This window comes from Microcaecilia unicolor, chromosome 8 (assembly GCF_901765095.1).
Source record: "Microcaecilia unicolor chromosome 8, aMicUni1.1, whole genome shotgun sequence".
Taxonomy (NCBI): domain Eukaryota; kingdom Metazoa; phylum Chordata; class Amphibia; order Gymnophiona; family Siphonopidae; genus Microcaecilia; species Microcaecilia unicolor.
The window spans coordinates 37,313,466-37,330,067 of NC_044038.1; the positions used below are offsets into that span (position 1 = coordinate 37,313,466).

Here is a 16,602-nt window from a genome sequence, read left to right on the forward strand (position 1 = left end):
TTGTAAATTCTAATTAATGCCAATTAGTGTCAATAATTGCTTGTTCAGTGGCAATTTTCAGCCCTGATTGCCTTGGGTTCGATTCCCACTGCAGCTGCTTGTGACTGTGGGCAAGTCACTTAACCCTCCATTACCCCAGGTACAAAATAAGTACCTGTATATATGTAAACCGCTTTGAATGTAGTTGCAAAATACCACAGAAAGGCAGTATATCAAGTCCCATTTCCCTTTCCCTTGTTAACTAATTAAGTTGCACGCACAACCTATTTATTTATTTATTAGGATTTATTTACCGCCCTTTTGAAGGAATTCACTCAAGGCGGTGTACAGTAATAAATAATCTCCTACTTTTCGGCAGCTTGATCAGAAATCCTTTATGGAATCTAGCCTGCTTTTGTAAAATTACCTCTTAAATGTGAGTATTCATTAGTGGAATTGGTCTATTAGTGTCCAAAACTTTATATCTAGCCCTGTGAAAATAGAAGGGGTGCCTCTCATAGAAAATACCCTCTCTCCCTTTGGTTTTACCAAGCAGGCTCCATTAGGATTGCTAGGGCATATCCTTTTTGTGTCCCACCTCTGATTTCATCTGTTCAAAATAAACCAAGATGTGGGCAAATAGTTATTATAATGACAGCCATCAGCTGACTCAGCTTTTCATTCCCAAGGGATCCTAGTCACAGGTTATGAGAAATTGCATTTCTGAATGTGCCTCTGCAAAGAGGACCTTTTAAATCACTCTGCTAATTTGCATTTTGAACCATAGGAGTGATAGGGAAAAGTGCAAAGTTGTAATTAACACCCAATTAATGAGGGGGTGGGGTGGAGGTAGAAGAGGGCTTAGAGTAAAGGAAATTAAATGATTTGCCCAAAGTCATAGGGAACCTGAATGGAATTCATCCTCACTTATCTAGTACATCAGATGTACTAGATCAGAGATCCTTAGTGCTATAACAGGATTTTCCACCTAAGTTGCACTAGATAGAATCCGGGGGATAAAGGGTAATTCTATAACTGGGTGCCCACATATACATGTCCCTTGCAGGAATAGTACCACTTGCACACATTAGTATGCATTTACCCGCAAAAGTGCTAGCAGAGTTCCTAAGCACTATTCTGTAAGGGGGCGAAAACGTGGGTGGGGCTGCCACTTAAATGTGTAACTTACAGAATACTAAATTACACACATCCATGCCACGTTTACGTGACTGCAGTTATGGCAAGTCTATAAATGTAAGGTGCACCTATATCTGGTTACACCAATTTTCTGTAACAGAATCTGGGCAGCCAGGTGCTATTACAGAATAAGCTGCCACCTGAATAGAGAATTTCCCCTTTAGCTGCCTGTAAAATTTTACAGAAAAGCACTTAAATAGCGAATGAATAAGCGCTTTTGTATATTGAATTCACAGAGTCTAAGGGGTAAGACAGCCATGGTAGGTCTTTTTGCATTATAACAACAAATGTCTTACTGCATTTATATTACATTTTACTAAGTATATTATAATCAATTGTGATATGGTTTCTTTGCTTTAGTTGTATGCTAGCACTGTTTGAGTTGAATTTTTTGATTATAGTTCCAAAAGTCTGCACAAGTGATCATTTTTTCTTTCACTCTTTTTTTTCTTTTTTTAATTATATAGATCACTGAAGTGGCCTTACAATACAACAGCTGTAATAAGAGCCAAGCAGTGGAACCAGGCCTTCAGCAACTGGGACAGACAGATTCCCTAACAACGGAGCCCCTTCCATTAGATTCCCCTTTGCACACATCAGAAACCTTAAAGAAACACCAGTGTTGCAATACAGTAGTGCTACCCCAATGGCATACAATCTCTAGGACTCATAATATCTGTGACCTGTGCGTCAACCAGACGTTTGGGATCCAACCAAGTAAAGTCACTGTACCACAATGTAACTTTTTTGAAATAGAAGCGGCTTTGGATTCTTTCTACCTCAAGGAGCACTTCTTTATGCAAATTATGTCAAACTCCATAGAGTGCAGCAATTTTCTAAGCTTTTACAACCCTTTCAGCCAGTATACTGCATGTTGCAGGACAATGAGTAGGGGCTTGATCGATTCAACCCTCTATGGACAGACTGACTCCAAAGCCCAAAACTTAGCATTTTCTTCCCATGGGAAGAACCACAAAGATGGTTCCCAGCTTTCTGTCCCTCACATTGAGGAGAGCGGGTCTTTGATTCATGACGATACCATTACTGGATTGAGCTGCAAGACCAACAAGACCTTGAATCTGTACCTCCTGGATTCAAATCTGTTCTGGAAATATGCAGAAAGGTTGGGAGCATCAAGAACAACACCTGTTAAAGAGTTTGCTACAATTGTCGACCTGAAAGAAGAGTTACACTATATCCTGGATCAGAACCGGGCATTTGAGAAACCCACCTTAGGTACAGTAGGTTTTGCTTTCATAGACACATACGTGTAGATACATCGGAGAGAGTTTTGTGTTGACTGCAAGATGATCCACAACAGTTAGTTTACTACTTTCTGGCATGAACCAGTGAAACAACAGTAACGAGACACCGTAAAGAGCATCAGGAGCTCTAGTTCTATGTTACCTTTCTTAATGAGACATGCCGTAAAGTAACTTTAATAACACGTTCACTAGACTAATATATAAAGGAACAAATGAAAGCATAAGTGCGCCCAAATCTCCAGGGTGGGAAGCAGAAAGTTGAGGAACTGGGCCATTTGAAGTCATTCAGCTTAGATAAACCTTTCATGATTCCTCAATGGAGGTATGGAGAGGCAGGCACAATATTCCGTGAAAGATCAGAGTGAGAAAGGAAGCTTTCCACAGGTAATTTTGTCTTCTGGATCAGTATAGGCTAGCTTCTGGAATGCTGAGTTGCATCATAGATGGCTTCCTGGAAATCTTAAGTGTACTATATGCGCATATCCAACCAAGTCCTATAAATAATCTGTGTGGGGGCACCTTGTTTCAGAGTGTTAAATCAAAGATATTTATACTAAAGCATGTAAAGATTTTGAATTTCTGTTTTCACTGTGATCATTACTCTTTCCAGCTGATTAAGGGAATAAACTTTCATATGAGGAAAGGCTAAAGAGGTTAGGGCACTTCAGCTTGGAGAAGGTGAGGGAGAAATATGATTGAGGTCTATAAAATCATGAATGGAGTGCAACAGGTAAATTCAAATCAATTATTTACCTTTTCAAAAGTTCAAAAACGAAGAGACATGCCAGGAAGTTACTAAGTAATACATTTAAAACAAATAAGAGAAAATATTTTTCACTCAGTGTATCATTAAGCTTTTTAACTTGTTGCTGGAGGATGGGTTAACAAAAAGCATAGCTGGGTTAGAAAAGGTCTGAATAAATTTGTGGAGGAAAGGTCTATAAACTGGGGAAAGTCACTGCTTATCCCTAGGGATAGGAAACATGGAAACTTGCTACTTTATGGGACTCTGCCAGGTACTTGTGACCTGGACTGGTTACTGTTGGAAGCAAGATGCTGGGCTAAATGGACCTTTGGTCTGCCCCAGTATGGCAGCTCTTATATTCTTATGACTGGCATAAGGATAGGTACAATTGTTCACAGCTATTTCTCCATATTATAAGCCATTGGGATATTTTATAGTATTTTAGTAAGATAGAATGAAAGTTTCTTATCCTGAGAAATAAAGCAGTGTTATCTTGATTCTTCTGTTGACTGGAGATCCAGAATGAAGAGTTCTTCTTCAAAACCTTGTCAAAAACTGTCAGTTTTTCTTTCCCCAAATTAAAGTGCTGTCACAAGGCCTAATTGCTTTTAGAATTTTTAGCTCTATATGGAAAACAGCAATGGTTGTCAGTCTTGTCTTATGCCCTGCTTTTTTTTGTTGTTGTTTTGTTTTTGTTTTAACTCTTGTCCAGTTCTCCTGCATTGTGCAGAGGATTCCAGCTGTGGGTTTTTTCATGACTTCCAGCCAATACAGTTAACTTATTACCTGAAAATAAAAGGGAGATGTCCATATTGTTCAATACTAACATGGCTTAGTAATCTGATGTATGTTCCTACTAGTCAGTAATTATCATAAAAACTGCTTTTACTGTGCTTAAACTAAAAGATATCTTTGGACAAATGCAGGTATTAATGGTTTTTGAGTCACTAAATACAGCTTGGTTTCTAGTACTGACAATGCATAGCTGGTGCTTACATACTGCAATTGGAGGATAATTACCAAAACTGTTCAACCAGGTAAAAACACTAGTTGAAAATCAGCTGCCTCAGGTACCTAAACCATGTGTGTTCATGATGAGAGGGGACAATTTAGAACGTCTCGGAGCCAGCATTCTACATAAAAATTACTGCCCAAAAAAAAAACACAAACCCCAAACATGGCATGCTATAATCAATGAGCATGCAAATTACTAATGTGTTAAAACTGCAGCAGTAGTCTGCAGCTCATTGCTAAGTGTCATCTTGCCTGACAGTGATTAGTTCAGGCACTGACAGGATGGGTGACATTGAATTTTTAAAAAATGTGAGCATCCTGACAGCTTTCTGCAGGGTCCCTATCTCTGGTAGTCTAGTAGCTTCTCTTCCTTTCCCCGACCTAACCAGATCCTATCCCCCGCAACAGTAAAGCATAAAAATTAGGCCTGCACATTAATCGCAAGCAAAGTGCCGCGCACTAATCGCGATTAAGAAATTTAATCGTGGCTGGGTTAACCTTCTGCCTCCCTCCTGCTCCCCCCCCCCCCCCTGCTGAACATGGTCCGGCAGCTCTTCTTTCCCTCATGAACCACCACTGCAGCTCTCTCTCCCTTCCGCTTCCAACCTGGTTTACCTTTTCAGTTTTCAGAACATTTTCAGCCCAGCAGCACCAGTGGTAGCACTGAAAATCTGCCTGCGCCATGCACCAGGCTTTTTCCTCTGACCTGTCCCAAACAGGAAGTTGCATCAGAAAGGGGCAGGATGGGTCAGAAGGAATGCACAGCACAGGCAGCCTTTCAGTGTTGACACTGCAAGGTCGAAGACTTTCTGAAAACTGAAAAGGTAAACTGGGTTGGAAGAAGAGGGGAGTGAGAGCAGCCAGTGGTGGTAAGGGAGGGAAGGGAGAGCCACCGAATTGTGCAGGTGGGGGAGGGAGGGAAGTGAAAGAGAACCTTGGGTGGAGGGGAAGGGAGAGAGAACCGCGGGCAAGGCCAAAAGGAGATGGATGCTGGACTGTACAAGGGGGAAATAGGGAGAAGAAGGATGGAGGGAGGGAGGTGGATGGAGAGAGGGAAATGATGGACCTGGGGTGGAGAGGGTGAAGGGAAGGAAGAAAGAGGTGTTGAACTCGGGGAGGGGGAAAGGGATAGAAGGAGGGAGGAAGGGAAGTGGAGAGAGAAGAGAGAGAGAGATGTTGGGCTGGTGGGAGGGTTGGGAGAGAGGGAAGAGAGAGAGATAATGAACTCTGGGGGGGGGGGGAAGGGAGAGAGAGTTAGACCTGGAGGCAGGAGAAGGGAAGATTTTGGGCCTTTAATCAGTGGCATAGCCACAGGGGGGGGGGGCTTGGAGACCTGGACCCCCACTTTGGGCTCCTGCCCCCTCCAAATCTGCAGTACCTGTTTAATGGCTGTTGGAGTAGCTGAAGCCCCACTAGCCAAAGAAATCTGCTGTCTGAGTCACTCCCTTCCTCCTCATACTGCCTCAGGAACGAAGAAGTCAGCGAGGTGCTTCCAACCACCAATACTTGCACTCCCCAAGCATGTTCCGTTGAAGCTGGGCCACCATGAACTTTTTTTGTTTTCGGGGGGGGGGGGGGGGGGTAGGGAGCTAGAGTTCCAGCCCCCTGTGCCGTTGTGTCCAGAGGGCATGGGAGCACTAGACCACAAGGACCTTACCCATTGGGGGGGTCTGGGTGTCCACTGGACTCTCAGGACTGATGGTGGCAGCCTGGGTTGGCAGTGGCAGCCCAGGCTGCCTAGCTTGGACAGAGGGAGGGAGCAGAGAGGGGAGCCTTAACCTTAATGTCAGCGCCGTTATTGCGCTTGTACAATCAGAGTTCTTTTCTCTGCTTATACGGGCAGAATGAGCTCTGCAGTATTCCCTGGCTCGCCCATTGTTTGTCGCCCTCTGTTCATTACTACACTGGTAAATGTGGGTGCTAGTCCGGCACTAGTGGCCTCTAGTGCCCGCATTTGCCTTTGATCATCGGCCCATTAGTGATCAGGGTTGTGCTGTGCTGAATGCTGACGCCTTCCAGTTTTAAACAATGTTTTTACCAAGGCATGTTCTGGTAGTATTGTTTTGGTTTGAACATTATCACCTTATTGTTGACAGCCCAGCCTCTCGGTCCACTCAAAGCAAGGTAGAAGTGTTCCTTGTTGGTGTAGACCAGCATGTACTAGGGAAAGATTTTCTTTTATAAATTTTATTTATCTGCTATGCACATCTGTAGCAGACTAACTAAGCAGTTTGTGGTTTAAAAATAGGAAACATAGGGAAAAGCTGTGCTTCCAGTTCTGCAGTTTCCAGTCCCTCATTCTTGAGAGGAGGGAGACTGGGTTGGGCTGAAACTAACCGATTCATAACCTGCCCTTTTCTCCATGACCTGTCAGTTAATGCAAACAAGAAATTAGTTTTGTCTCTCACGGAATGCCTATTTTCCCTCCATTTCCACTCGAGAGACTCTCCCCTACTCAGAAATCTCCAGCAGAATAGAGGGCCCTAAAGTTTCTTATCCGCTCTCATTTTCTTGAGACTCCAACCTTGGGAATCCCAGCTCTTTGAGTTGTTTCGCATTAGGTACTTTTTTTTTTTAGTTATCCTAGTTTTTACAATTCTAGTGTTTTTGAGAAAGCAGCAGGAACATCGCCAGGCTAAGGAGTGCCCTGGGCAGTCTGGCTAATGTCATGACTAGGCCAAGGGACTGTTATTCCTCTGATGCCATTAGCAAGCTGGCATCCCTTTAATAATGTGGCTGCTGTCACTGCAGTGGCAAAATAGCGCCCAAGCACACGACCCCTACATAGGCATTTGTGTCCACTGTGGCATGGTGTGTGGGTGCCCGTCTTCCCTGCCCCTGCTGACGGCCTTGTAAAGCTATGCATGGATAAAACTAAAGTGAGAGTTTGGTAGATCTGTGACACTGTATGTGGAAAACCACATCAATATATGGTGAAGTGACAAACGTGTTATTGGTAGAGATTGCCACTGATTGCTGTGTATAGTGCTTTGCAAATACTTAGCTGAACTGTTGCATTAAAAGGAAAGAAATTGCAGTCAGACCAATGTGGCCTTCAGAAGCTTACATTGCTGTTACTGACTGTGTTTCAAACATGCACTTTTTAAAGTTTTCCACCAACAAAAGAATGGTTTTGATGGTGGATTTGTGGGAGGAAGTAATTGAGTAGGGGCTGTGTTTTAATGTGTGAAGTATTTACTGTTTTATATAAACAATTTTGGTTAGGCAGTTTGCCCTATAAAGATGATTTATGAATGAATCATTTAATGTAATGTTAAATTTTCCAAGGACAAGCAGGACATGCTGGTTCTCACGTGGGGTGATATCATCTGTAGAGCCCCGGTACAGATGCTGCTTTCTAAAAGCCTTTGACAGCATCCTCAGTTTCATTTCTTCCGCAGAGCAGTTCACATGTGTTTTGCCTGGTGTCTGACGTACAGTTACACTAATTATTTTTTCTTGGCCTTCCTGACTTAGTTGCTGAGAGTAGCACAGGACCTTTTCATTTTTTTTTTTCCGGTCCCCTTATTTTAGAGTTTTTTTTGTCAGCACTTTTGAGGTTTCCTTTATTTTTTCACGACTGACATTTTTTTTTTTTTTTTAATTGAGCTGTTTGGTTTAGCTTCAGTTGCTGTTCTGGAGATGTCCCAAAAACCTTCCATGTCACAGCTCACAATCTCAGAGCCATGGCGGTGTCAGTAGCCCACTTGAGACCAGCCTTCATTGAGGAAATCGGCAGAGCTGTGAAGTGGTCTTCGGTCTACACGTTCACATCTTAATACTGGCTCAGCAAAATACCTGATGCAATGGCCAGTTTGGTCAGACAGTGCTGCAGAATTTGTTTGGAATCTAGAATCCAGCTCTAGCTTCCTAGGCCCATTCTTTTCTGTTCCAAAATGCATCTTCACAACAGGAAAGTTTGTTACTAGTGTTGGATCATATTGGCCTTGCAGTAGTAGCAAGTCCCTATTGACCATTGTTTGTTTTTGATGAGCCTGGTATCGAGAGATTCCCACATGTCCTGTTTGTCCTCGGAGAAAGCGAAGTTACTCACCCACAGCAAGTATTCTCCAAGGACAGCAGGACATATATTCTTACATACCCTCCCACCTCCACTAGGAGTTGAATTCTTTATGCTTTTTTATCCAACTGAGGGTCCTGAGTGAGTCGGGTGGTTGAAGCACATGTGCAGTTGGGCCTGCCAAAGGCTTCTAGAAAATATAAGAACGCTGGATAGCGTCCATACCTGGGTTCTGTGGATGACATCACCCCACATTTGAGAACACATGTCCTGCTATCCTCAGAGAACAATGCTTTGTAGTGGCAGGACAAAGGAGGGATCATTTATGGTCTGCAGCAACCTAGTGTATATTTATTTAGAAAAGCTGACTAATAAATCTCAAATCCAAAACTAATAGTTGGATCGGGTGGCCTGTGTCTGTTTTGTGCATAACTGCGTATGTTGGGAGCTGTTTCTACTGTTTTCTCCATATGGCACTTAGAAACAGTTCAGCAGGCAGCTAAGCATCCCACATACTCACTCCATTTTGCAGTTTAAAATGTGAATTATTGAACAAATCAAAAGCTACACTGGAAAATGGAAAAATCAAAAATTGCTTGTCATGTTGGGGACAAAACAAAAGAGTAGGGTGTCCGATGGCACTTCCAAGCTCAAAAACAACAGAATGACGTTAAGTCCAAGCTAGTAGAGAGTTTATTGTGGTTAATACACCTCTAAGACTCAACACAGTTCCATGTCTATTTTCTGCTAGAAGCAGTAAAGACTCAGCTCCACGGCATAGTTACACTATTGGCAACCTTTTATAAGGTGCCAGTGTTTAGTTTATACACAAAAAGCTGCAAAAGCTTTGTGCTTGATACCAAACGAACACAATACACTTACAGACTCCTGACCCAGGCAGAAATGCCGAAACATGGCACCGTGTTGAGTCCTAGAGGTGTATTAACCACAATAAACTCTCTTCTAGATTAGAGTCAACATCGTTGCGTTGTTTTTGATGTTGGAAGTGCCATCAGACACCCTACTCTATTGTTTTTCCTTGTGACTTGTTCCTCCACTTTAGTGGTGTTTTTCTTGTCTTGGTGGGGGCCGTTTCAAAGATGACTTCTCAGGCGCTGCACTCCAGCGAATCTGTTGTATTTTCTCTGCTTTATTTTAGAGACGTTTATTCAAAACTTCAGCACCATCTATAGCCCATTGAAAAGAGAGCTTGTCAGCAGCTCTCACATTCATGAAACTAAGCACCACATGATCACCGAAGTTACAACCCGCACCTTCCATCAAGTGGTGTTATCAAGCACAAAGGTATTGTTTGAATTCCTTGTGTGTGTGAGACCATTGACATTGATAGTTTGCAAGTGAGGACTGTGCAGCTTTTCCTTCGGGATATAATATTAATTTCAAAGGGCATTCTCTGACTGCTCCCTAAGTACTGAACAAGGTATAAAAGAAAAAGAATACAAAATATTTCAACAGCGTAAATTTCTACAACACTGGCTAGATCAATGCTTTTCCACTGGTCATGCAGAGTGCACTACATTAGGAAATCTATCATTTCTAGCACACCAGTGTGAACAATTAATCTGAATTGATTACTTCAGCTGCAGTGGTCATCCAGTGTGTGTCCTCCAATGCTGTGGATGACTCCCTCTGTATTTTCCTGTTAGTTCCATCAAGGCTGCTGCAGTTAACAGCTTTTCTTTTGCCTGCCCTCCCTGTTCCTCAGGATGTGCTGCTTCAGTATTATGCTCCATGGTGTGGATTCTGCACAGCCCTCAATCACGTCTTTATTCGGCTGGCACGTTTGCTCCCATCGGCCAACTTCACTGTGGCAAGGTGAGTGCACCTTTTTGGGTTTTGTATGAAAATACTCAACACCAGTGCCTTTGACCAGTTTTACTTTTAAGGCGTCGTGTTTCACGTGTATGTGCCGTATCTTTGTAGAGTTGTAATGGACTTTTCTGGTTGCCAAATTAGACGTGGAACCCTTAGGTGTTGTAACTGATGAACTATGAGAAGAGCTGACAAAAGCAGCATAAATGATCATAGGTTTGTTGATAGAGCAGAACTGAGTGTATTTTAGATATAATTCCAAGCTGAACTGAAGAAATTTGAAACACCAAGAGTCTTGAGAAATATTTACATTGCCGCAAAAGGAATGTCACATACAAATATATTTTTCTGCTTTATACACTTCAGATAACATGTAAAATGAACATTTGTCTTCTTTATTCTCTCTTGCATGCTCTGTAATTTGTTCCGCTTTTCAATCTGTTTTGCTTACCTTATAAATTACATAGTTTGGGTAGAATTCCATGGTACTATTGTATTATGATGCCATTGGTAATGTATCATAATTGATTCATGGCATACACAGCCATTATCACAAAAGCATGGAGAAATCATTTAAAGTATCACGGCATGTCTCTGTTGATTGTTGCATGTTCTGCAGAATCCTGTAGTCATCTGGTTTTTTTCTGTTTCAGTTACTGAATAAAACAGTGTCTTATTCAATCAGGATTTGTTTCCATGGGCACAGAATGGGAAAAGTAGTTTTTGAATAAGATCTTTAGTGGTACTGAGGCTCTCTTTCTTTTTTTATTTGACTTTTCCCACACTGTGTCATGTGATGACACCACTGCAAGGCATCATGGGAATCTGAAGCTGAGATAAAGCACCCTCTTGTATACATTTCACAGTTTTCTTTGGTCAAATCTGCATCAGAAAATTATCAAGTGCTTGAAAAAGTCAAAGTAGTTGTAATAACTTTTAATTTTAGGATCCATAGTTTGAGACCTTTGTTTTCCTTAAACAAAAAGGCAGATTGTGCATGCAGTTAACACTGTTACTGATCCAAGCATCTTGCCAGTACTTAAAGTACATTACTGTAACACAGTGTACTTTTCTATGTGGATTTGTTTTAACTCTAACAATTCTGCATAATCACCAAGCTATTAAATCAGCCATCTCAGTTGTACAGTTCTGTTAAGGTAGAGATTTTGTTTGCAAAGCTGTATGACACAAAACTTGAGGCAGTTTGTCAGTGAGTGAACTGGATATCTGGTGAGCTAGCCAACAAGTTTACAATCACTCATTGTGATCCTCTCAAAAGGAGGAGTTGGTGGTTCCTTGATACTTGCAAATTAGATTGAGGGTGACTCGGGGTGGTGCTTTTTGCTTTGTGCTAAATTTGGAACAATCTCCCTAGAGAGATTAAAGAAAAACTATCTGCAGTTCAGGAAATTGATTAAGGCCTGCTTGTTTGTACAGGTGTTTGGAGAGCTGTAATTTGTGCATCAGTTTATCTTGAGGAGTAGCCTAATGGATTAGTGCAGTGGGCTGAGAACACTGCAGCTCCTTGTGACCCTGAGAAAGTCACTTAACCCTCCATTGCTCTAGGTACAAAAATGTACCTTCATGTGAGTGGAGTATGTAGTCAGGGATGTGGTCAAGTAGTTCTTTGTTGTATGATATTAAGGATACAGAAGATCGCATATTATTGTTTTGAGTATGTTTGGATATATTTATTTTTTAATTAGTTTTATATAAGCCACTTTAAGGTGGAGTTATCAAGAGGTTTTTAATCGATGAACAATGTATCAATCTATCTCTGCCACAGAAGTTGTCTGATCATGTTTCTTATCTGGATAGCAGTAGAAATAACTGCTTTTAGATTTTTAATTAAGACAAACTTCTGTTTGGGGATAGAAGCTTTTATTTTGTTTGCTTATTTACTTATTTATCTCTCAGAACCACGATCTGGTTATATGAAATGAATGTTACACGTCTTGGGGGGGGGGGGAGGGGGCAGGTGCAATGTCTGGATCTAATTTCAGAGTTTCAGTGCTGTTGGTATGTCAGATGTCTTGGATAATGAATGATAGCTGTGTTTTTGTGGACATGGTCAGTTGTGGAGTTGAAGAAGTAGCCTACTGGTTAGAGCACTAGGCTTTTGACATCCAGGGGTTGCCTGGTTCAAATCCTACTGCTGCTCCTTGTGATCTTGGGCAAGTCACTTAACCCTCCATTGCCTCGGGTATAAAATTAGATTGTGAGCCTTCCAGAGACAGGGACAATACCCAGTGTACCTGAATGTAACTCCCCTTGAGCTACTACTGAAAAAGGTGTGAGCAAAATCCAAATAAATAAAGTGTTGATCCCTGTTATAATAAAAAACAATTAACAGGAAGCAGCATACACATTGGCAGGTTAGATGCAAAACATTGATAAGAAAGGCTAAAAGAGATTTTGAAAAGCTTGTCATAGAGGCAGAAGGGGTGATATAATATAGAAATATTACATTCCTTAAAGATGTAAATAATACACAAGAGACAAATGTTTTACAGAGGAAAGAATTTATAGTCTGAGGTTCCAGTGGTTGAACTCAGAAGCAGTATTAGAAACTTTGTTTTTACAGAAAGAGTGAAGTCAAAAACAGTAACAATTGAAGAAGCACATAATTAAAAAAACAGTGTGAAGAAAGCCAAGGATCAACTGAGCCTTATGGCATTGTACCACAAATGAACCAGGACAGACTAGATGAGCCTTTACTGATGATGTCATACTCTTTGGGGGGTCTGTGTAAAAGTTACTATAATATTCCCCAATTTACACTGGATTTTGGTTGATCAGTTATCAGATGACACTGTCTCGACATTCTCCACTTGATCTCCTGTTACGTGATTACACAGGGAAGTCTTTTCCAGACAAGATTTGTGGCATTCTTGTTTACCCTGATTTAGCTGGTAGTTCTTGCTTATCTCTACACTTTCAAATTTCCTTAGGATTGTTTATATATACCCTTTCATAGTTGAACACTAAAGGGGTAGAAAATGGCTCTTATAAAAATGACACACAAAAAGGTAGGTGCACTGCAAGATAGTGCTTACTTTTTTATAGTCTGCATGTAGGCATTTCTGGAAACACAGATGCAATCTCTGTACATTATTTTATAAAATAGGTGTGTTCATAAGCCGTGGATTCTGTTGCTGGGGGACATGGTCAAAGGCGACCAACATAGCAAGATTCAAAAAAGGGTTGAACAAGTTCCTGGAGGAAACGTCCATAAATATTATTAGGCAGATAAACTTAGGAGAGCCAGTGCTTTTTATTCAGGTAAAAGACTAAGCACTTGATGCAGAAGCCATGCGTTACTACACTCTGTTGAGCTCCAGCACACAGCGTTCTAATGCATGTGCTAAAAAAAATATTTTGACTCCTGATGCAGTAAACTAATGATATGCTGATTACTGCTGAATTAAGAGGTATGCACTGTCAGAGAAAACAGTGCACACCATTGTAATGAGATGCTGCTTTTTACTGCATCAGGAATGAACATCTCCCTCTCTGTCACAGTGTGATGGGTATTGGCTCACATGCTAACAGGAAGGGGGATTTATAAAAAAACAGGCTGGGTTCCCCTCCCCAACCCATCCTGCAAATGTTCCTTGTAGGCCCTGGATCCCCCACCGACCCTGATCCCACACAGAATCCAAGATGGCCTCTTGTCCCCAGCCCTACCAAAAATATCCTGGGAACTTAAGTTGACCCACACAGATTCTCCCCCTCCCCACCTCAAAGTTTGAAGCAGGAGTAATGCCTACGCGCTCCTGTCTCTGTACTGCCATCTTGAAAAAATGGTGATGCCTGAGTGCATATGGTGCTATCAGGACACACCACACAGAATCAGTCTGCCAAATAAGGGAATCATTGTAACCTCTAACCCCACCAGGGACATTTTTGAGGTTGGGAAGGGGAACGTGGGCCACCAACATTTGTGGAGTTGGGGGATGGTGGGTCCCACTTGGGCCACCAGGGACATTTGTGGGATCTGCATGGGGCTCACCCTGGTGATCTCTGAGGTGAAGTGCTGCACTTCACCTGATATTACCCTCTGCTCTTGCAGTGCATCTTTATGCTAACCTTGAGCTGGTATAAGATTTGGTGCTAAAAATAAAAAACATGTGCTAGAGTTTAGTGTAGTTCAAAAAAAATTAACCAGTAGGAATGCTTTATTATGCAATTTTGCATGCTCTCTGCGCTACGCTTTAACACAGTGATTTTATGCTGATCTTCCCTTGCTAATCTTTCTTCCTGCATTGGTAGTAAGATTAGCGCCAGAAAATCAAGAGTAAATCACTGTACTAATGGGTAGCATGGCTTATTGCATCAGCCCCAAAATGCCTTTAGTATCTATTAAGTGCATTAGAATCTTTTCATGCTCAGAGTACTTCGAACTTAAAGTGATTCTGTAGCTAGAGATGCAGGAAATAATTTCAAGAGATATAACTGTCATGCCATTGGCCACTACCTTATAACATGCCCATTCAGACATTACATAAAGTCTGCTGTTTAGCCCTATGGCTGCAAGGTGGCTTACTAAAGACTGAAAGTAGCTATTTCTACAATGCCACAATTTTAAAACAAAATTATACATAAAACAAAAATAATAGGAAAAACAATTTTAAATAGAAAAGTTGTTAAATCATTTATTACAAAGCTTGGAATTATTCTCAACATACGTATTAATTATCTGTAGCTCACTGATTTTCGCTGCTCATATTGTTGGTTGTGTAATGAGAGAAAACAAGATTTTGTAAGCAGGAAAGTTAAATAACTAGCTCATGGTTGCATAAAATAAAACATGCACATATATAACTGACACAGACCACAGTCACAAGCAGAGACTGAGTTGAAACTTATGATGACAGAAAGTTGTCTGCCTAGAGACAAATGATAGAAGATGCAATAGCTGGTTGGCAGAACACCAAGAAAATGAAAAACTTGAAAGAGGCCTCAGGGCTCATATCATGATCAAAGGCAGTTGAATGTTAATTTTGTTGCTTAATTTATGGGTTGGACATAAATACACAAGTGCTCAAAGTAGGATCTGTTCATTACATAGTAACGTATTAGGTGATGGTAGATAAGACCATCGTGTCTGCCCATTTGTTTGAGCTCTCTGTCATCATTTGATTTATTATTGTATTGTGTTCCTCCTTCTTGGGATTTGAAAGAAAAAATGGAGGGAGTCCATCCAGACCTGCCAGGCTTTATTTGCTTTATGATGTTTTAAAGGTAGATTTAACAACTTTATGTATTTGCAGGATTAATGTAGCACAAAACGATCTTCCCTGGGAATTTATGGTGGACCGTCTTCCAACCATTTTGTTTTTCCCATACAACAGGTAAAGCAACTATGATATTTTATCTGCATTGAATTGTGTACAAATAACAGGGATTGGGAGGAAGAAGGGGAAAAGTATTTTTACTGTTTGGGGCCACTAAAGAGTTGAAATGTAAAAGATTGTGTCATACCTGATTTTAGCAACATTACAAAGAAGAAAAGTGACATTTGCGTGGAGGAGTGGCCTAGTGGTTAGGGTGGTGGACTTTGGTCCTGGGGAAACTGAGTTCGATTCCCACTTCAGGCACAGGTAGCTCCTTGTGACTCTGGGCAAGTAAATTAACCCTCCATTGCCCCATGTAAGCCACATTGAGCCTGCCATGAGTGGGAAAGCGCGGGGTACAAATGTAACAAAAATTAAATTAAATACCTGTGTAGATTTCTATATTTTTAGTATTCTTATTACAGAAACTCATATTCTAAAAGGAATTGTAAAACTGTAAGACAGATTCTTACTAGGAACAAAACTGAACTACTGTGTGCCTAAAATATTACTTTCTGGATAAAATGCTTGTAAATAGTGGTACAAATAAGCCAGTAGCTAGTAGAGTGCTGTGTAGAATTCTTTCACAGCCTTCTATGTTTTTCACATTCTCTTATCTACAAAATACATTTCAGGATATGAATCACAGGTCTTTCAACCAAAGGTGGCTCTAGTTCTTTTAGGCTCTCCAGTAAAGCTAGCAGATTCACTCAAGATCCCAGGCTGCCCTAAATTCCATACTTAAGAAGCTCAAGTTGTGGCTGTGGTTAGGACGTGTTATTTTTCTTTATGCCAATTGCATTCTATTCAGCCTTGTTTGGTAAAGGAAACTTGAGTGTATTGATACAGTCTCTTGTTTTAAGCCATCTTGGGAATTTGGTAACATACTCTATTGTGGCATTAAGTTGGCAAAGTCTTGAGCGTCCTTCCAGAATGTGTACAAAATTCTTCAGTCAGGCTGCTGTGTACAGATAGGAGGCTATGATTATATTTCTCCCCTGTTGTTTTCTGAATTGGCTCCTGGTCAGCTGTTGGGGCCATTTCAAAATGTTGCCACCTAACTTATAAGGCTTTATCGGAACCTTCAGTCTTATTGGCAGTTCATCATTTTTATTTTTTTTTTTGTTACATTTGTACCCCGTGCTTTCCCACTCATGGCAGGCTCAATGCGGCTTACCTGGGGCAATGGAGGGGTACTTGACTTGCCCAGAG

The 16,602-nt window shown here is 41.2% G+C and overlaps 1 protein-coding gene across 3 annotated transcripts in view; it reads left to right on the plus strand.

Annotated features, from left to right (window-relative positions):
* TXNDC11 (thioredoxin domain containing 11) overlaps positions 1-16,602 on the plus strand; it is a 148,068-nt gene that overhangs the window by 121,600 nt on the left and 9,866 nt on the right. For all 3 annotated transcript variants that reach the window (XM_030211582.1, XM_030211583.1, XM_030211584.1), the window contains 4 exons: positions 1,644-2,412; positions 9,381-9,526; positions 9,948-10,057; positions 15,328-15,408. In XM_030211582.1, the coding sequence (XP_030067442.1) occupies positions 1,644-2,412; positions 9,381-9,526; positions 9,948-10,057; positions 15,328-15,408 (1,106 nt within the window). The remainder of the gene's footprint in view (positions 1-1,643; positions 2,413-9,380; positions 9,527-9,947; positions 10,058-15,327; positions 15,409-16,602) is intronic.